The sequence below is a fragment of the Salminus brasiliensis genome, chromosome 19, assembly GCF_030463535.1.
Source record: "Salminus brasiliensis chromosome 19, fSalBra1.hap2, whole genome shotgun sequence".
NCBI classification, from domain to species: Eukaryota; Metazoa; Chordata; class Actinopteri; order Characiformes; family Bryconidae; genus Salminus; species Salminus brasiliensis.
This window is the reverse complement of record NC_132896.1, coordinates 10,484,570-10,507,604: the sequence shown is the minus strand read 5'-3', so window position 1 is coordinate 10,507,604 and position 23,035 is coordinate 10,484,570. Positions and strand designations below refer to the sequence as shown.

Here is a 23,035-nt window from a genome sequence, read left to right as displayed (position 1 = left end):
GAAATCTCACGAGCACTTTTTATTTCACTTTGCATTCCCACAGAACACTTTCATCACTTCGTGACCGTGACCGCATGTGAACAGATATAGATGCAGTAAAAAAAACAAAAAAAAAAAAAACCCCAAACCGTTCTGCTTTAAATACCATGTTTACACACAGTGAATCAGTTGTTCTGTACAGTTTTTCATGTTGTTAAACTGTTGTTAACCTAACACTGATGATACACTACTGATACAAGATGACCCCCTCTAAGAGGGCAACAGACGATGACATTTACAGTGTAATGTATGTACATTTACAGTCAATGGACATGCTGTATATTAAGGCTCACAAAAATGCGTTCAAATTACAACTGCAGTACTAAAACAGACAGAACGTGAGTGCAACATGACGTGCAGCAGAACATGTAAAGAAACTTCAAGTTCTCTTCTGTTTGGCACGGATGTTGCAAAAGCAGCTGAAACGATAAATTCAAATAACTTATCACATGATCTGCTTACCTGATGCATGATATCCCCCTAAAAAAAAAACAACACATAGCTGTTCTTTTATTAACTCAATATATGAGAGACATTCAAAATATCTACAACTGATTCATCTCCCAAACAAGAATTTTTAATATTTTGGTGTATATGGTTTGTTTTGTTTGTTTTTTCATTTCATTTTTTTTTTTTTTTTAAATCTCCTGCAAATAATTCTGACAAATCACATCCAAGTTTCTTTGCCAAGTGAGGTGTGAAGTCTTTAGCTCCAGATCAGGCTCGCCAAATGACTCATCATCTGTGATTCATCTTAAAAACACAATCTTTAAACTGTAACGAAACTCTTACATTATATTTAATGTGTTCGTTCCAGAAAACCTCAAGGAAAATACAAACAAATAAACTGTCAATCAGGTACCAAGTATCACAACATTATGGTTGCTTTTCTACAATTAAACAATTAAAAAGTGTAAACTTCGAGCAAGGTTCTTCTTTTGAAAGAAACATGTGTCTTGTGAAACCACAAAGAGACTTCATTGTGCACTGGCCGATAAAATCCTCAAGAAAATAAAACAAGGCCGCTTTGTAGAATTTTAGGTAACCCAGAGCATATCAGAATAGTATGTAAATCAACAAAGTGCTGATTAATGAACGGTAAAAAAGAAAGCTAAAAAAAGCAGCTCAACCTCATTAATTGTCTGCATTTCTATTCCTAATAGGAAAAATTGTAATGATTCAGGAAAGAGCTTATGATGACGTTTAGATTAAAAATCTATGCAACACTGTGCCCTGATCATATTAAAATCCAGTTAACTAAATGAAATAAAAGAAATGCATACACATAAAAACATAAAAAATAAAACCCACAGTTAAAATAATGCTTTTTCATGGGCATTTAATGACTAGTTTCTGATTTTTCATTCAGGCGCTCACTGTGACATGTCCATAACCCAGCTCTGAGGAATAAATAGACAAATCTAAGCCACTTGGGGTCGGTAGTTCCACTGAACTCAGAAGTCAAGGTAATTTTCTAGACTAAAATAACCCCAAGTGTCATTCAATTCAAACTGATGGCCCATTTAGTGCGTGAATGGCTTTCGTTGTTTCGCTGTTTTCACCTTTTGTTTGATAGGACTGTCATCACATGACCTGAAAGTAGCCGTCAATCTGCTTGGACTGGCTGCGTGAGATGATCTCCACAATGGAAATATAGGTCCCAGCCACAAAGCCAACCAGGCCGAAAACGCTGATGACGATGTTCTTGAGCACCACCCAGGTCGACAGCCCCTCGTTATGGAAGGTGAGGATTTGCAGGAACGGAGGCAGGATGAGTGCGAGGGCGCTGCTGCTGACTGAACCCACCAAGGAGATCACCAGGTCCAGCTCTGGAATCATTATGGCCAGTGCACCTACAGAAACAAAAAATATGCTTTTATTGACTAAAGATTTCAAGACTTATATTCTGGTTTATTGGTAAACCTTGCAACCTTGTTGCAAGCAGGATAATAAGCACTTTTCAACTCTACATGTAGGGACCTGCTGATTATGGAAACACATGAAAATGGGATGTCATTTTACAGATTATTGTTGTTTTTTTTGCATCAAACTGAACTCGTGTTATACATACTGGACACTGCAGTGGTCTAGTTCTTGCTGCAATTAATTAAAAAAACAACCCAAGTAAAAATAATTAAGTGTATCAAAGAAAAGTGAAAGGATTTACTAACTCAGTGCGTTCTCAATGCTTGGATCCCTGTAGCTCCGTGTAAGCTGCTTTTGGAGATGGAGCAGATGACAAACCAATCTTTTTTTTTTTTTTACATTTGTCAAACTGACATTTGTCAGTTCTAGCTGCTGGGACACAGCCCATCTGTCATTTCGGTTGCTGCCAAGCCAAAGCCATAGACAGCAGTAACTGTAGTGATCACATCAACTGTAAAACTTTGCAGGATGAATAAAGCAAAAATTGTGCTTGAACTAATGTATTGTTATCAGGAAAACAAGAATTGAGCGTAAAGGCCTTAAGACGAAGGATCCACCATCAGGTAGTGGAATAATCAGAGTCGGTTGTACTTGCTAGGTTAGCTTTCATTCACTAAAGCAAGACCTGGAATTTATCAGCTTTGTAATAACACTAGCTTAGGACTGTTCATAGGGCCTACTTTATACATGCATATTATGTACCCATAAGACTTGCATTGACCTAGTATTGAATTTGATTTTGATATTGATTTTGGTTCCTTGGGACTTGGAGACTAACTATCCAACTACCCTACTACGAAACCAATATGTAAGCCGCATAATTATGAGCATCTTGATGACTTATTGGAGTACAAGTACAAGTGGGGATACTGGGGACGGTTGTTGTGGGTGAAGTGAGTGCCAGCCAAGGCCAGTCATAGGTATGATGCTGATGCCTGCTTGGGGTGGATTGCCAGGGCTGGGCCTTCTGTATCTGTTGCTAAGGTGATTGGAAAGAACATGAACAGGAAACCCAAATAAATTGACTCTGTTGTTGCGCTGCTCCCCTCCAGTATATTATTCCCGTTGCTCACACTGTGCACAGCAGGAAGAACAGCAGAGAACCGAATCTTCAAACGCTCACTTTGTAAATTCTCTCCCTCAACACACATGAACATATTGCTCCCGGATCCACGCTTGCTGTCACTTACAACTGCCTTTTGCAGGGACTGTTGCAGGTACTCGTTGAGCAAAGCCGACACACTTAAGAGCGGCTGATAAAAGACGCTTTGAACAGTTACTCTATTGCCTGTGTTCGATTTCAGAGAATCTGTCAAATTAACCAAGAAGGGGAAAGGGAGGTCAATCCTTTGTGTGACATGCTGCCAACCACTCTAAGGCACTGAGAGCTAATACATCAGCCAGCTTCAAGCACCCTTTCTTTTTGTTGTATGGGGGGGGGTCTTAAGGCCAAATTTTATGCTCATGGACTCAGACAAGACAAATGATGCGCCAGACCAAGGTGTTGGCCACTTTGAAGATTGGTTGACAGCAGAGCAAGGTGCACTCCGAAGCAGACCCAGGTGACAGAATCCCATAGAGGGTGAAAGAAAACAGAATAATCAGGAGCTTGAAGGCTATAGAAGGTGAATACAATGGAGCGACATCTGCAAGGCCAGCCAATGCATTCTAACTCCTAATACAATATCCCTTGGGTGCGTAAGCAGGAGCGAGCGGAGAAAATGACTCATGTATTACTGACCACAACAAGAGGAGGGGATCGGAGGAGTTTCCGTAGTTCTGGAGAGCACTCTTCTGCAGTCTTATGCATAGGATTGGGACCCCCTGTTTAAATGAGCCTACCCAAATCACTGGGTTTAAGGGAGGAATACCCCCAAAAAAGCGTGCTAGCCCATTACAGTGAACACATTCTCTACAAGAAACAAACTTCCATCCATCCATCCATCCATCCATCCATCCATCCGTCTTCTTATTCGCTTCTTCTTGGTCAGGTATGCGATGGGTCCGAAGCCTATCCTGAATCATTTGGTGTATGGCAGGAATACGCCCCCAACAGAATGCCAGTCCATCGCAGGGTACCCCAAACTCTCACACTTGCCCCTTTTTTTTTTTTACCATAGCTATGTCACCAACCATGTGGAAACCTTTGGCACAAGACTGCACATGAAATTCCATGCTTTACACCTTCAAATACTCCACTTTCATGTCTAACCTATAAGAGCCTGAATTCCTCAAGAGAAGAGCACTTGAAATTTATTTGGTCTCTACTGCCTCTGTAATCAGCTTGCAAACTGCTCACAATGGCACGTTTAACAGCACGGTGAGACGGAGCTTCCTTTAATCCATAGCTGTCTATCTGCATTTATCAACGTTCTGTGAGCTGACGAACACTTCACATTCAAAGGACCTTCAGCCTGCTTTCGGCTTCTCGGTTCGTGGGACACAGACAGCAGCTGGGGCTCTCGTCGCCTTATCTGCTATCTCTTTTCTCTCTCTGTTCTGCAATTCCGTGGCCAGTTCAGATTGCGGCTGGTACATCTGCGTGCCAGAGTCAGCCGTTTTAGTCTGGCTCCAGCTGCTAGGAGGTCACATCCCAATCGCTCCTCTACACTCAGTCGGGAGGTGTTTGTACATCATCTTTGGAACATAAGGAAAGCAAATCATCCACGATTGGAATTCATAAAAAACAAACAAACAAAAAAAGCCAAGAGATACAGCTTTTGATTGGATGAGCCAGACCCTTCTACTTATTAGTAGGACATCACTTGTAGCTTTGTTCCTCTCATCCATTTCACAGCTTTGGCTAACCTTGTTGTGTCACTGTCGCACTGTGTGAAGTCAGCACATCTTTCTCTTCCTCCTCCTCTCTGACAGAATGGAGAGAGAGAGAGAAAGAGAGAGAGAGAGATCTCTGCCAATTGTGGTGCTTCTAGATTAATGAAATCTGTTCCAGCTATTTTTATAGCTGCTGCCCCAACAAAAAAAAAACATTTGATTTGCCCATGCTGCAAATTAAACACCTCTGCTGATGACTGAGAACGAAACTGTTGAACAAATAAAGACTGTAACTACTTTAACTGCAATATAGTAATAGAATATAATAGTAATATAATAGTGACATACTGAAATACAATCATAATATTACAACTACATGTTATTTAATGGGCTAGTTTCTCAGACCCACACACAAAAGGTTCTTGGCATAGACAAACCACTTTTGGTTATTGGAGAACCATTTCTGTATAAGAGATGTACAAGTGTGTAGAACAGCATAAGCAGTTCAAAGAACCTCCATATAATGTAAATGGCTTAGGAAAACCACCCACGGCAGTGTGTTTTTGGGGATCAGATGGTAATAATCCATCAATGGCCTGACAAGGAACATGTTGAGAACATCATGAGTGCAGCAATACCAGATAATCCTAATTCAGAGGCCAAATCAGTTTGGCACATAATTACTTTTAGGAAAACATTGATTAAAAGGCATCTTACAGCAGGTGCAAACGAGGACGTGTTCCATGCTCTTGATTCATCTGCAGTCAACGTGGATACGCTGAAGCAGCGCTTCTGGGTCAAAGCTGGGGTGTCCGTGTTGAGACTCCTTTTCATAGCAATCTCTCCCTTTAAAGGGCTGTTACATCTGACACACAGCAAATTGAAGTTGGAAAAAGGCCAGTCTAATTTGAGTCTCTGACACTTTGAAAGCTCTCGAGTCGCAGGGCCACAGCCGTGAGATAATTTAATAACAAGGCGACTGAAAGGCATGCTCAGCTGAGCTCTTCTCAGGGCGGACCTGGGACAAAAGCGCTGAAGAGGATGAGCCAACTAACCTATTACACTCAGCTAAATCACTGCTGCAATGAGAGCCAGAGTGGGCCTTAGATAAGAACCTCATCACTGTCAGAATATGGATTAAGTACATTGAATCTTTGAAACCTCTGCTGGAGAAATGCTTTCATTTGATCAAATTGCTAATATCAAAGGTTGGATACAGAACTTTAGACAGAAGTTTAGCTCCATATAAAAGGTTGGGCACCCAAATTTCTCCGAACAGCAGCTATTATCCTGTCTTTGCCGCTAGATTAACACTATGCTTTTCATGTCATGCAGGATGGATTCGGAGCACGCCAGACAACGGTTCTTAAAAACCTAGATAGCGCACATACATACTGATACGCATCAGTATCATTATACTCTGTAAGTTATTGGGGTCATGCAGCAGAATCACGTGGTCAGTCACACAGGCGCACATCTTACCTGTGAATGAGCGTGAAGGTTGCTGTATGCTCTCTCCTAGGACGTTGATCAATACAGCAGCATGACTCATCAACACATGCCCCACAGAAAATCACACACTAATAGCTTAATATGTCTGGCTGCTCATGAGCAAACAGCTATTTAATGTTCTCTGGAGGCAGATAATAGTCAGGTGTTTCATGCAGGTCACCACTGCAAACTCTAAACATGCATTTTCAGAGGTTTGTTCGGTTTTAGCAATAAACTCTTCATTTGGGAAAGAAAATCCAAAACCCATGATTCATGGAGAAACCATGTATATCACGTAAATACTATATATATATATTTTATAATATTTTTAAATGTTTGGACACCCCCGAAATATCTCTCAGATAACTTTTACCAAGGTCTCAAACCTAGCTTCTTATGGTATTGCCTTGTTCACGTTCATTGTTAATAAAGGCCAGGTGATGCAAATCACACAGCTTTACTCCAAATACTCTGACTCCTTAAATCATGTCCCTGCAATCAGCAGGCATGGGCTGATCCAAGCTGCTGCTTAGCACTCTAAAAATGAGAGGAATTAATGGCCATAAAGCAAGAGAAGACTACAATAAGATAGCAAAGTGCTGTCAGGTAGCGGTTTCCATACTTCATAATGCACACAGCGACCCCTGCGCAAATATGACCTTTATGGAAATGCTTTGGGCTTGTTGTGCAGCCAGTGGCACAGGAACATTACACCGAGTTCTACAGCAGGATTATGATCATAAACACATCAAAATCTTCAACTGACTGCTTGCCGCTTGCTGAAGGTCATCCAGTACTCGCTTTCACATTGACAGAAATTGTGACCATTTATATATGTCAGGTCAGGGGACTATAAGGGGCCTTGCCAAAGTGCAAAGCAAAATGACACAGGAGATGGGGGTGGGTGGGATTTCGGTGTGGTGGGGGGAAACAAACGGTCTATGAAAACAACGACAAAATTTGTTTACACAGATGAAAAGGCTCCCCAAAATGATACGTCTATGCCGGCTTGGTACACAGTTTCTAAAATGATCGGTTTCAGAAAGTGTTTGAGGCCTTCATTACAACAGAGCTGTAATCACAGCTGCATGGCAGCATCGCTGAAGACAAATCAGAGGCCATCAATCTCATGAATGGAGCTGTGGGAAGCAAGACAGCTGCCCACAGTCAATAGAACAGATCATCACTGTACAGGTATAGTAAAAGGCTGAGTGCAGCACTACATTAGCTAATAAATGTATAGCTGCAATTCTGAACAAATACCAAGGAAAACAGTCAATAATATACTAAAATAAGATAAATGGATAGCGTTAGCATTAGCGTTAGATTAGCAACAAGGACAACATAGGTCAAAATAAGACAAGTACAAGTAGGGGTCACCGAAATGTTTTTAAATATACTAATATACTATATAAATACACTTATAATAAACTTAGAATAGTTTTAAAATAATAGATAAAGGCACAATGAAATAAATAAATGCAATTCAAGCACAGAAACAAATGTAAGATCATGACTAGCTTTAATTCTAGCTATAAAATGTGATGAACAACTGTATCTACCTTCAAAGCCTATTACATGCTTCTTTCATTATGATTAGAAATGCTTCTCTAGAGCTTTTTGTCTGTTATCATAAAGAGCAGAACACTCAGCCTTCAGTCTGTTTCTGTTTCTTTTACTGTTATTAGCTGGAAAACAAACAAGCAGGCTTTTGTTGTCTAGATCCAAAGACAGTTGTTTTCTGTAAAGTCATTTCAGATAAATGCCTAAGAAAACAAAAGGCTTGAACACTTTTCCTCTCCCAAGAGCTGCATGAGTCACGTTTCTTTAGCTAATTCACAGATGGTTCTGGACTGTGTGGTCCAGCCTCGGCATGTCTTTATGTCTCTCAGTCTCTAACGTTCTCCGTCTCTCAACCACAGAGGCACGAAAACAAAGTTTGACCGGTTTCATTCGACACACAGACAGTAATAATCAAGGTTTGATTGACCGTATTTGAAATATACTTATTCTGACCAGTTCAGTTGTGGTTGTGGGATTGAACATGAGGAGGACATCATGTATAAATATGATTTTTATTGACAAGAAAACTAGCTAAAAGGGATACAGATCATCAATACAATGACCACCATTGACTCCAATTATCAGCTGGGTCAATAATCGGTCAATTCTGGCTTACAACAGTAAAAACATATCAATTAGACCAGTGGTGGGCAATGGGGGCTGGAGTCCAGCACAGTTTGCTTGTTTCTCTAATCCAACAGACCTGCTAAACCGGGCAATTAACAGGCGAGTTGAATCAGGTGTGATTAAGCAGGAAAAGCACTAGACTGTGCACTCCCGAATTAGACAGAACCTACATCCCACATTTTAGAAAGACTTCTAAAAAAAATCTAACACTTTTGATAGGGAATAGCTTTATGATACTCTTATAAGGCCAGTATTTTAAAGGTAGTGTTTTTTCATGCTATGTCAGCGGGTCTGTCGTTATCTTGGATATGCCAGCTAATCACGGACACTGCAAGCAAGACAAAAGTCAGGCTATTTGTGACAGATGACACACAGCAGTGTGTTGGAGCTGTACATTGAAGGTCAACCTTACACGTGTTGACAGCGCGGAGTCTAAAAATAACAGCACTTTTACATCTGTCTTGACCTGACATTTATTTTGACCTATTGTTATGTAAGAAATGCCTGATTTGCTTACTCTATACATAAGCATGCAAACTTCAAATGGTAAAAAATTATCGCTACAGTTATTCCAATAGTGTCGGAATCCCAGGCTTTCTAGTGTTAAATAGACAGTAATTAAAAACCCAGTCTATTTATTACTAGATAATCAATTCTATCATTCCAATTAGCTAGTGGGACAGTGTTCATAGCACAGTACAGATCACGAACTGTCAGGAGAAAATCAGCTCATCTTAATTATCATAATTAGTATTAATGAGTCCATTCATTAGAAATCATTTAGAAGATTAACTAATACTCTGTATAAGATGCAGAATACAGTGCTGTAATGCTGAAAACCTTTAAGATCAGAATGTGGCTCAAAAATATGGCCTTCTTCACTTTTTGTTAAACAAAAGGATTCAACAGGTGAACGTGATGATGAAAGAAGTATCCTTTTTTTTGTTGCTAGCACTCGTCTTGTAAATGATGGTGGCTGGAGAGAATGGGGATGCAGGGCTTTCACCAAGTAACGTTCCGTACGTTTGTGTGTCACAGCCCTCCAAAACCGCACCACTTTGTAGTCAATAGCATGTACAAATAAGAAACTCTGAGTTTAAGAAGTTTTTCTCCATGCAGAAAATAAATGCGGTTTTGGAAAATTGCCTTTATTGCACAGTGCATTAAATGAAAATGTCCCACAGACAATATTTTCTGTCCTGTGCCTATTTTTCCTCAAGGAGGTCACTGGATCCTCTGAATTCTGAGGTTTTTAGGCAGTTGCTGATTTTGCTACTATGCTAAAACAGCTACAAATGCGCTACAAGGAAGCTTAAAACACTTGTGCAATTAATTGACATCACTAGTGAACGGCTTCAAAGTGAACAACACTGGTTTGCATAGTGTATTTTGGTGAAATTGCTAGATCATTAATTAAATGAGCAGAAGTGTTAGCTTGCATGTACATTTAAGAATTTACTACCTAATGAGTATACAGTACAAATAGTTCAGTATCATTCGTTCCCTTCATTTTCAATTGAGAATCCACTAACAAGAAATTAGGTCATTTGATCATTTCATATACTTTATTAATGTATCCGATACAAAGCACCAATTAACATCATAGCCATACTGTTGATTTTTTATACTTTCATATTTTTATGCTCAAATCAAAAACTAGAAAATGGAAAAACAAACTAGATTTAATTTGTGTGTTATCTGTACTGTTTTAAATAATACGGTATTGACACAATCACATCAGCACATCATGCACTTACTGAGAGGCGTCCATCAGCCATAAGAAATATGGCTACATTGTGTTCATCTGTAATGTAGAGACTAGGACCATGTACCGACCAAACGTAAACAGTGAGGCAAGGGGTTTACCTAAGGCTGTGCAATTCATCTAAAATGAATCAAAAACCAACATTCAGAAACTCTAATCGAGAGATTTAGAAAAAAAAATCATACATCCTCCCTGTGTGTTCATGGCCTGCCCCCTTAAAAGCACACTCCCGCATATGTAGTCACATGACTCCGCCCCGTACAGCGTGCGACACAGAAGCAACAGACGAGAACTCAAACACAGAGCCAACTAAGCAACTTGAGCAGCTTATATAATTAATTAATTATATATTTTTAGATTATTTATAGTTTATTATATTAATTGTAATGGAGATAAAATGCTCAACTAATCTGGATACTGATTTGGTCATCTCGTCCAACAATAGGGATACAAAATAATGTATGTTCAATTTACATAACTTTACATATCACGTTTCTTGATGAAGCCGCAATTGCTTGAGTTAAGGAGAGTTATTTTATCCAGCTCTCCTTAAAGAGATGAAACTCTTCACATTCCACTCCATCTAAAACTGTGAAACTCCAAGACTAACCACAACAAACACAGCAACTGCTGTTTCATGATAGATCTGATACATGATCCGACTGGATTCACGAGTTTCTCTTTCCGACATCCAATCCAGCACTTACTGCAGATCTCAGGCCAATACCAATACCTGGTATAAGCTCTGTGAATTCTCTGCTCATTGGTAAGCCATAGAGCACAAGGAGACATTTTCACAAATGGAATATATTTTTCTCCAATATTAAAAAACATCTTAGACCCAGGGTTTAAAAATGATAATGTGTCCTCAGAGGCCAAAAGTGCCTTGCTTCACTTGGGTATGTTTGATGGGGGACATGATACATTTATGTCCACTTAAGTAAGTCCTTCATCCCTCCTAACTGAACAGCACAGATCTTTAGATGTTGTTTATCTTTAGACGATGTCCAATGCTCACCCTCAGCCATAATCAAAAGGCCTTAGGGTCCTTCCAAAATTGTTGTTGACCTCCTTATAGCCTCTGATTAGCCTCCTCAGTGGTGGATGGTCCACTTTTAAGGAATGATCTGTTCAGGGCAGGGCAGGTGGCACCTTATCACTTTTTAAAAATTAGTTTAACCCTTCATAACTGGAGGTCTTGCCAACAAGACAGAAAAACAAGCTCTCTATAAAGCATCACTATTTTCAGAAAAGTCAGCAAGAGTCCCCCACCTCTAAAAGTGTCACTAATTTGTCAATATGCTGTCTTAGCCAAACAGTGTATCTGATTCAGAGATTTGAAAGACGTGGTGCTGAGCAAAGAGGAAGAGCTAAGCATCCATGAACTCTGGGGCGGTTTGTTTGTGGTAAGAAAAAGATCCAACCTAATATCAGGTGTATTCCACAAGTTTAAGCTAAACGGTTCCTAAAGCCAGCTATGAACAAATGCCATCTCTGCTGTTGCTCCATGGTAAATCTGTTTAATTTTATGCTCCCGCCCCTGACAGGTCTGACCAATATGTAGAGAGAACATTCTTACGTGGTTTGTTGTGACGCATTTTGGTTCGCTTATATGTCTCTGTGTGAAAATGAACCAAACCAAGGGTGGGAAAAATGCTCCAAGACTCGTTAACCGATTTGGACCAGAGCAAACAAGCTATAGGTGTGAAAATGCCTATTGGAGGTGACCCTCCAGAAGCCCAGAGCCAAGAGCAATGGCCTCTAACCCTTCTCCTGGAGAGCTATCTTTCTACAGGTTTCGATTTCCACCAAAATCTAATAGCCCATTTAGCCAACAAAGGACTTCTGAAGGCTATAATTAGTTGGACTGGGTGGGGTGGATTCGTGTTGCATCCTTTCAGGAGAAGAGTTTTCCTGTCCTTGTTTACCTACATACGTTCCCCTGTCCTTCTTTAAGCTCCAGAGTTCATACTACAGGAATACTGTTTGTGGACAATGACACCACAAACAGCTTCATACTCCACAAGGAAACTGATGAATGCAGTTGAATAGAAGATGCCCACGACCCACCAGTACTTCTGGAATCCTCTGTCTATATAACCAATGGGAATACCACTGAACTTTTGTCCTGGTGAGGAGAGGTACAATGAGCATGCATCAATGGCATTACACAGCCGGAAGACAAGACGAATAAAGCATCTAAAGGATGAAGATGATGCAGTCTCTGTAAAAAACACACACTTTCTGATGTAAGGCTTGCTAAGTGTTCCTCTGTGTAACTGTGGACAAAAACAGTCACACAAAATGCCATAGCCTATAGCACTCCCAGAACCACTGTCCACAACAATGGGCATTACGGTTTTGTGTTACTGAAGTGTCATAGGATGGTTGCCCAAAATAATGGTTTGAAGTAGTGTGTAGAAACATTTATTGAGGGGGATCTTATTGGCTGGGTTTGTGCCGAATACAGTGAAATATAATTGCGGTGTCAAAAATACAGCGCAAACCACAAAAGTATGCAATAATAGAAATCTCTCAGTGTAGGGCTTACAGGGTTAAACAGAGTTCTAAGGGAAGGTCATCACTTTCAGACAGAACACAGCCCTTTTTTGGCCCTTCTCCTGTCAGGAAGGTCCAGAAATTTCATTTGAACTAACTGAATGTTTGCTTTGAAACTGCTAACCCAAGGCAGGGAACACTCAGGAGTGACCATTATTTTTCAGATGGAGCCAAAGCAACCTGACACATTCTTTTGGTTGACCCTATGAAACCCAACGTCTAAGGTCCTGTTCATACCTGGCATTTTAAATGTGTCTCCTGTGACCGCTTGTGATCGGATTTTGGATTTCTTATTGTGGATTTTGTGGTTGGGGCAGTGACATGGTTGATTCGTCTGGTCCTTTGCTTTTAGGGACTCCTCGAGATGCTTTGCCGTTCACAAATAGCAGCACAATGTGGTCATATGCATCTCTGACCACCTCAAAATGTGATTTGAGTGATCAGATTACAGTGCGTCCTCGAGATACACTGTTCCCTGGTCACACCTGAATTCTGTGCCAATAATCGGATCACCCAAGAAGCATGTTAATGCCAGGCGTGAACAAGGTCTAAAGGCCATCATGTGGGCCCATAACTGACCTTCAAATGCCACAATGAATGCTTTATAGTACTTATTAAATACATAGTATTTACATATCCATTTAATAATAATAATAATAATAATAATAGTCACAGTTCCTTCAGATTACAAAAATGTAAAAAGGTGTTGCTTTACAAGACAGTTGTTCTTTACATTTTGAAAAACAATTATGATGAATGGACCAATAGAAGTGCTCCAAAATTTCATAAATTTTTTTTCATACAAGGTTTTTGTGAGAAAACAATTATATATATATATATATATATATATATATATATATATATATATATATATATATATTTTTTTTTTTTTTTTTTTTTTTTTTTTTCTTCTCATCACAGGAATAAGGGTGAGGCTGAGAGTCAATTCCAAAAAGAAAAAGTTGCTTCTTCCAAAACCATTCCAGTGTCAGACAAAATTAGTGAAGAAACTACTGCTATGTGCCTCAAACAGCTTATTAAAAAGCACAGAACTAGGTACAGGCCATCAGAGAATATTTGAAACCAGCGAGTTTGAATCCACCATCGGCCTCCTCAACACCATTTAACATCTCATCGCGGTCAGGCTGAGAAACTGAACTGGGAAAAAAAAAAATCTAATTAAATGAAATGGAAACTGAAAAAAATGTCTTTGGGGTGCTCGTCTAGTGAAGAGTCTAGTTACGGATTCTCAGAACACTGTTCATTACAGAGAAGCACAATATTCCACAGTGTGTTCATGGCTGTAGGAGATGCGGGAGTGAGAGAGAGAACTTGCTCTTTTGATATGGTTTAATTGAGCGAATGTTTCATCCATTTCGGAACGTGACCGAAATAAAACGCATAAACCCAAACGTTTAAAAATAAGAAGCGGCTCTGAGGGCTGCTTATACGTCTCTGGAAAAATGGACCGGAGGTGATGAAATGTGAAATTGCCCACATACTCGAAGAGCACTGGAATACCAGAACTCCAAATCAAAGCTTGATAGAAACATGAACTTTTGTGTTGCTATCAACATTCCTTACTCTGCTAGTTCTTTTTATTTGGTTTATAAGGTCTAGGTCTAATAAAATGTCCTGCTCTAATTCCAGGAAGGCTACAATAGCCCCCCCCCCCCACCACAACCACCCTTCCATGCGCACACATACAAACACATGCAGTCCAAAGGTGACCAGATCATGAGCACTGCATAAATCTGATCCTGAAGCCATTCACCCTTTATCAGCAAGCATTCTTAGAGACCCTGCAAACCTCCTGCTTCGGGTGTCTGCTTTAGTTTCACACAGGGACTGGATGGCGCTGGTTCGTGATGAGATAAGGAGGGGGGTGGGGGGCTGGTGGTCTGCAGGAGGTCAGTTTTAGCAGCTTCGGGGCAGCGCCCGAGGGTCCGGCACACACCACAATCCCTGGCGCTCACCTGTCACTGTTCTACCAATGGTGACAGTGCACTCGCAGACAAAGTACAGGACCTGAGGGGGCACACGCACTGTCCTCTCCACTTTCCATCAACAGCTAACACACACACACACACACACACACACACACACACACACACACACACACACACACACACACACACACACACACACACACACACACACACACACACACACACACACACACACGTCTTTGTGAGCCCAGCAGATACAGATCCTCCCTCCTCTACTGAGAGAACACACTCTTTCATGATAACTCCCACGTCAACGCACCTCTGGCACACAAGCAGAAAGTGGCCTAATAAAAGAAGTGCAGTTTCACACCCACCGTAATTCTGATGCCTTCCTTTCATGGTCAGTTCACCTTTGAACCTTTGAAAAGTCACAGACATAGAGGACACGCACATCTCTTTCTAAATAAGTGAGGATTAGGGCAGACACCATTTAATCACATTCTTTCTTTCGTACAAATCCTCCACAGCCCTAAACAAAAAAGTAAGGACTTGGCTCGCAATTAGTGAAATTGCAAAAAGTTAAACTTTCTGGGGTGCTCCGCATTGTACGTCAACAGATCACCACAAATCAGGGACGGATTAACAACAGGGCCTACTGGCTACGTAGCCAGGAGCCCCAGCCACCAGTGGCACTTGAGCAGCATTGGTAAACAATACGTTGGCCAGTATGAACTTGCTTTAAAATCACAGACAACTCAACCAAACCTACGAAGACATAAGCGGAAGCACAGTCACAGAAAGCACAGTCAGTCTCGGAAATGGGTGCCCGAAAAAAAGTGAGAAATCATTTCAACCCTTTAACGACCATTCAAACCTATCACATTCCAAAATGTAACAGGGTTGAATGTGACTGGGCTGAAAATTTTGTGCTAAAACGGCTAATGCTTTTCAATGCTAGCAAACATTACTGATGTGAAAATCACATTTTGTACAATTAATGTCTGAACTTGGAACTATGCCAAACATTTTTATGTGAAAAGTTGTTAACTAAGGTCTAAAGTAGGAACAAGGTTGAAACATTAGGCTTGACAAGCCTAAAAAAAAAAGTTTGAATATTTAGACAAGAGGGAAGATAATCTCTATAAATCTCTATTTGAACCACGCAGTCAAGGAGACTTGGTGATGTCACATTCTTAAAATTATGTCAAATAAAAGATAAGATAAGATAATCCTTTATTAGTCCCGCAGTGGGGAAATTCTCAGTGTCACAGCAGAAAGAGATAGCAAGACACTCAGTTACAAAAATGTAGATAAATAATTTACACTATATACACAATATAAATAAGAATTAAAAAAGCAGTAACAATATTATTAAATGACTCTTCCAATGATCCAACCATTATGTGGGGAAAAAGGACAGGGTTCTACGAGGTTCTACGAGGCTGAATGGGACTGAGGGACACCAAAAAAGCTTTTTTAAAACTTTTAATACTCTATTACAATGAGATGTCAATCACTGGAGACGTGCAAAATGCTGATATCTATCAGTAAACTAGCTTTAACTATTTATTTTATTAATTTGTTTTTAATATTTTAACTGTTTAGCATTTTTCATAATTATTAATATTAAACAATCCCTGATAACGACCTAGAAGTGTCCCACATTTTGTTTTTTGGGTTGTGTTCAGGTTGTTTATGCCAGGTACATCAGTTTATATCTTCCCTAACTGCACTGACCGCTGACCTATAGGCACAAACAGACATGGCAGAACCAATCAAAATCTCCATTTTAGCTGGTGCGATGGGACATTTTGTAAACAATGAAACGTGTTCCCTGAGAAACCGCTGCAGCACAAGGACACAAGACTTCTAACTCATAGTTATGCACTTGGTCACAGTTTGCAATGTACTAAATGCTGTCTTCAGAATTCCTTACTGCAGCCATGAAGAAATAGGAGCACAACTGATGCTATCTGTAGTTCAGTTTAGTCAGTCTGTGAGTGAAAACTTGCAATCATCAAACTTACGTAGCTCCTTTCAGCCCATCTGAGCCAATAACCTTTCTATAATATTGTGTTGTTAAAGGCAAGCCCAGTCTCTCTTAATAGCAGCCCTGATGGTGAAGAGGTGGGTAAAAGGGGCCAGCCCTTCATTCATTACTTATTACTTTATTGTAGTTTTTTTTTTACTGATTGTGAAAATGTCCACTTAAAGACTGTATTTGTAGAAGATGAACCTGCAGTCTCTGTAGTCGTTTACGAGCTTGTGTGAAACTTCATTTGTAGGTGTGGTGTTGTGTGATTTCTGATTTTACGTGTGTTTAATTAATCTAAAAAATACCAGCTGCAGGGAAAGTATGTATTGTTATTATTATTGGCATATATACAGTTGGTATAAAACCATCACAGTGCTGAGGGCTGCCCTACTGACATTCATGCCCAGGGGCCCAAGATTTATTAATCCGCCCTTTTCTGCCACAAATAGAAATTTGAAAAAGCTAAACACAGCCAGCCGCACATGTTGCCAGAGAACACAAAAATGCATTAGGACACCATGTTCTGACTGAGACACACTAAAGTAATGATTCTGCCAGGTCTGAGTGCAAGACAAATACAAAGTGTCCGCAATAAAGAGGGAGAGGGAGATGTGCCCTGCCAACAGGTCCAGAGTTCAACCGGAAAACAAGTCATCATCATTAAGTGCATAAAACAATATCTGTCATAAATAGTCATAAATAAGTCTTTCTATCGTTGTAGTAGCCTTAGGCCACCCAGAGAAGGATTACCATCTAAATAAAGGAATGCTGTTAATATGTGGGAAAGTTCTGTGATTTTCTGAAAGTTCTGCAGAATTTCTGGAAAAGGATCATCTATATAGTTTCATTGGTCACTGACAATGACCTTTGGGGTTTCTGTTACTGTTAGCTCTGGATAAGAGCGTCTGCTAAATGCCGTAAATGTAAATGTAAATGTTACACTGCAGTCAGGTCCATATCTGCAATACTGTTCCTCTTGAGGCTTCACGGCATAGCAGGCTAGATATATTTACTCAGTAACAAAATATAAAAGGTATAAATAAAGGTGCACGTATTCGTCACTGTACAGTGTGGACTGTACAGCGAAATGTGTCCTCCGCATTTAACCCATCTGGTAGTGAACACACACTCACACACACACACGTGTTAGGGGCAGTGAGTACACACACACACCCAGAGCGGTGGGCAGCCAACTCCAGCGCCCGGGGAGCAGAGAGGGTAAAGGGCCTTGCTCAAGGGCCCAACAGTGGCAGCTTGCTGAGCCCGGGAATCGAACCCACAACCCTGTTATCGATATCCCGGCGCTCTAACCGCTGAGCCACCACTGCCCCGTTAAGCATTCAATTATCAGTCATTAAAGTCAGCAAGCCTCCCATATATTGTTTAATTCTTTCATTTTGCCCTCAAGATATTTTTCTCATACGAGAAATGACCTCTTAGTCCTAAATTGTTTATTCTTCATATATTTCCAGATGACTTTTAAGTGCATAAAAAAAGAATCCCCCTTGATCTACCCATGTCTCCTTGAGGCCAAACGTTCAATCTTGAAAAATGGAAGAAATTCCTGTCACAGTGGAAATTCCTGTCACAGTGGTGAGGAATGAGGAATGACCTCAGGTCTCAAAAATGAAAAAATAACTTCAGGGCAAAATGAAAGAATTCAACAATATCTGGGAGGTTTTCCTGTATTTTCTTAAAAACTGGGAGCTTGCTGACTTTAATGACTGATAATTGATAATTGAATGCTTATATTTTGTTACTGAGTGAATATATTTAGCCTGCTAAGCCGTGAAGCCTCAAGAGGAACAGTACTGCAGATATGGACCTGACTGCAGTGTAACAGAAACACAAAGAGTGAAATTTTATCATTTATTTTCTTTATATATATTTTACTCTTTCTTATGTTTCCGGTCCTTGTTTTTGGAAAGTCATGAACTGTCTTCATAATCATTGTTCCAATTCTTTCTATAGTTTAGAAAATATATACACATTACCATCAGTGACTATGTGAGGTTCTGTAATGCTCACATGTGGTATTTTGTAAGTGAATTACATTTGTTCATTGTGATAATTCTGTGATAAAACCTTAATTTACATTATCATTAAATCAACAGCCAACAAAGACCTAAGCTAAGGCATTTCCATACACATCACACTTCTACACATCTCACTTTTCAATGCAAATGAAGACAGTTAATTGAATAGAAAAACTAATGTAAGCTAGTCAGTCTTGCAGTGCTCTGCGTCCCATCACACTGAGGCTGGCTGCGCTGAGATCAGACCCTACACACACAAAAACCAGCCGTGTTGGCTTTGAAGCTATGCTCAAAAAAAGCATCATCTGCATGTGTGAGGATAGTATAGCATTATATTAAAACGCTGCACGCCTCTCATTCAGTCTCGCTTACTTCACATCAAGCAAAGCAGCCGCTGTATGAGTGCTCTATGCTAATATATGGCTCGTTGTGGCAGTGTGTTAGCGTTAGAACAGCAGCCTCGTACTGCAAACATGCGCTAAGTGTATGTGACATCACTTATTTGTGTCAATTGGACACGCACTAAATACAAAGCCTAAAAACACGCTTCTGTGGGAATGTATGCACAGGTAATACAGCACACACTCACAAACTCACACACTTTCAACAGCTTTACATTCATTATTATCAAACCTAATGAGAGCCTAATCCAATGTGCATGTATTTGCAATATGCAAAACAGAAGTCCCATGTGTCCCAATTGACATAAAGCTTCAAACAGAAGGCACATCTACTAGATCAACATTAAAATGCTCTCGTGTTGATGGCGAGTCACATGCTGTTGGGTCATGGCCAATCACGCTGACAAGGGAATGGGAAATAACCTTCAGGGAATATACTTAATATGACAGCGTCAAATTATGATAAACTGCTGAATAGTTTCTCGTGCTTTACAAAGCAAAACGGATACAAACAAAGTCAATACAGCTGCAAACGCACATGACGGGCTCCTGAAAACAACTGCACTGCAGGTGCACCATCCATTTTTCAGTCTGCATCTCTGCATTTCATTACAGCCCATTTCACCAGTATGCTTCACTGCTCCAGAGAAACACCTCTTGCATTTTCTGAAGGTTTAAAGCTTCAAATAAACAAGTTTAGTTGATGCGCCAGACCCTGTGGATCAAATTATTAGCTGCTTCTGGGATTCTGAGAGATTTGTAAGCATGCAAAGTTACCGATCTCCGCTGCTTCAATTTCCTTTTCTCTGTGGTGGTCTTTTAGAAAACACACATTACCGACATTCAAACACGCCAGTTCCAACGTCAATAGAAAGTCTAATTAAGTGGTTCAGGCGTTCATAATTAATTATCCAGGGTATAATATTTAGTTACCCTTAAAAAAAACAAAACTACTACTACTTAGGCTGCAAGGCCATAAAACTATACACTCTCTAGCCTATCTCTGTTCCCTTTTCCTCAGTCTTCTCGCAATCTGAGGTGAGTATCCTCGAGCTAGCCCTCTACTAAACCTTTCCTCAATCTCTTATAGGGTTAGCCCCACACCTGCATCTCCTGAGCTGAACAATTTCACTCTGCAGGGGAGTTGCGGTCCTAGAAGAGTGGATTAAAAAACAAGGGTAAATAAAATCAAATCACAAGGTCTTAATCTGTAATCTGTTTTCTGTGACCTAGGTTAGAGACATCACCCCTCTCATGAGCTAGCTGTGGGCACTCAGGCACGCTCACGGGTGAGCGGTGTCTGCTTTGCCTCCCTTTTGGTAAGTCTACTAGGAAACAGACAATAGGCAAGTATTACAGGTAGGTGTCCAGGTACATATTACAAAAACACAGATATTTCTCATTGCCTCATCACACCCGGTTAGTTTGCTTCATTAGAGTAAGTGTCTTTCAAACTTGGGTGGGTCTCGGACCATTTTTAGACTAATTCTGATATGGTTCGCTTGAAGTATGACCACTATACGAACCAAAGGCCAGTGGACCCCTGTGTTTGGTGGTTGGTCACTGCTGCCCACAAACTCTAGTAGCAACCCTGCCTACCCCCTCTGCCAACGTAATGCCGCCCACATCTGCCCACTTCATCATGGGCGAGACTCTGTGCAGACCTGACCACATTTCTGTGCCTTACCTTTACTCTGTTTGAAGCTTCAGTTTAGCAGGGCTGTGTCCCAAACAAACCACACACTACCACACTACACAGTGTTTAAAACTGTCACTATTAGAACTGCATTCTTTAGCGTACAAGGGATGCAGATGCATTAACGTTATCTTTACACCTTTAATCTATGTCATTCTGTGAACAAATTAGCAGGTGTACATGGTAGCATGGTGTTGAAAAAAATGCAGCCAAACAAAAAAATTGTTATTAGAGTTCATAAACACATTATTCCAATAATTATAATTTTCCAGTTTCACCTCGTGTACGGTGAGTTATTTTTACAAAAATCTTTTAGATATAGCCTACTTCCATTAAAAAAATTGGTTTGTTTAAAATAAATAAATACATTAGAAAACATGGAGGCTGTGGTTCCATTCCTTTCCGTTCTATAGAAATTAAGCCAAAACTGTCCATCATGTAAAATTTGCAACAAGTGTCTGTGCAGTAGAGACCAGAGGCTGAGCCATATACGCCTACTCATTTGATTGACCCACCCACCTTCTCCTTGACCAAGTGTGTCTCAGACCACCTTCACTGAGCTTATAGCGCATAAGCAAAGCGGATTTTCCCCTGGATTCCTAGTTTGTCCGGGCCAGTATTAGCACAGGGAAAACTGTTGGAATTAGACACGGGAGATGGAGAGACAGTTTAGAAGAGAAAAATTAGATGTGAATGGGCTGTTTTGTCACTGAAACATATATAGATGGGCAGAGCTGCACATCATTTCACAACCCATCAGCAGAGGCTTGTTGTACTTTTGAGAGAAGCTGTACATACCAAAATGGCAATTCAGCTTTTCAGCCTTGAAGATACATCACATTTAGGATACTGTATGTACCACTGCCCATGCATTGACCGACAAAGCCCTTGAAGCATTTCAATCAGAACTGGATTCTGCTCATCCTTCTGAACCTTCAAGATGGTTCTCACCTTAATTCTCAGCTTGGATGTATGGTTCAAGGTAATCATTGATCGGTACTAAACCTGCAGAGATTCTTCATACTTTTTAATGGTTCATCACAATCCTCTCAGAACTATCCACTCAAAGGTTATTTAGGTGGTTCTTCAATAGCAGCCTTCCATAAAACCTTTTAGTCCACTCTGAGGTGCGTATGAGGTGTAGAAATGAAAAAAATAGAGGGTGGTGTTATGTCTAATATGAACATAACCTTCTTTTGCACTGAACTACTGCATGTTTAATTCATCAGTCAATTCAAGTCTTCTTCAGAGAGGACATCAGCAACTGCTGGAGGAACACGCCGTCAGTTAATCCGCAAGCCTTAAACTGGATCAACGTCAGAGCGCAGAAGCGACATGATGAATGGTAAACTCAGCCTTTTGTCCATCTCCTGCTGTGCATTTCCCAAAGCACTGGGCTTCACTGTATGTGTGTATGGGGTGAGTCGTATGGGGAAATGCGGATATCTATTTGTTCATTCATCTGGGGTGATTAAACCACCACGTTCCCTGCTGACACACCAATTACAGCTCAGAGGCTCGCTGCACAGACTCAAAGCACAGCTGAGAACCTTGAGAAACTTCCATTAGTTATGGGAGCAAACAAGTTGACTGACAAGCTCAGGTCTCCAGCAAAAGCCACAGGAGGAGAGAGGGGCAGACGAAGGAATGTTAATTTATCTGCTCAACATGCTGTTGAAGCTGTAAGAACTTCCAGTGCCCCGAAAGAACAGCAGCTGATCAAACAATCCCACAGATAAAGTTGTAGATGTCCTGTCGAAGCGCTGTATGGACTTTGAATCAGCTCTAATGGGTTTAAGCAAAAAGGAAATAAAAGTGTGTTCACAGGAAATCAAGAGCATTCAAATCTATACAGGACTGATATTAACTCCTTATGCTCCGCGACTTTCATTACACCCTAAAGCTGCTTTCACACTTGGATTTTGCATTTCACAAGGCGTGGCTGCGAGCAGGCCTGGAAATCAGAGGTGTTAACGGTCCCCCGTTTTGGTTCAGCAGTTTTACAAACCAGCTAACATGCTATCAAAACTACTAAAAACCCCATAAAAAAGGGTAATTAGCATCTAACCCCACCTCCCGACTGACTGCGTACCATCCTGCCTCACACTTGTGTTGTCGCATGAAAATATATTATCTCCCGTTTTTACAGTGCAACAAACAGCGCTTCCCCCAT

At 40.5% G+C, this 23,035-nt stretch overlaps 1 protein-coding gene across 3 annotated transcripts in view; it reads right to left on the bottom strand.

The window, feature by feature from the left end:
• slc36a1 (solute carrier family 36 member 1) overlaps window positions 1-23,035 on the bottom strand; it is a 47,269-nt gene continuing 24,234 nt past the window's right edge. For 2 of the 3 annotated variants that reach the window (XM_072663846.1, XM_072663848.1), the window contains exon 12: window positions 1-1,892. In XM_072663846.1, the coding sequence (XP_072519947.1) occupies window positions 1,624-1,892 (269 nt within the window). In that variant the 3' untranslated portion in view covers window positions 1-1,623. The remainder of the gene's footprint in view (window positions 1,893-23,035) is intronic. The other variant, XM_072663847.1, reaches the window with a different exon arrangement.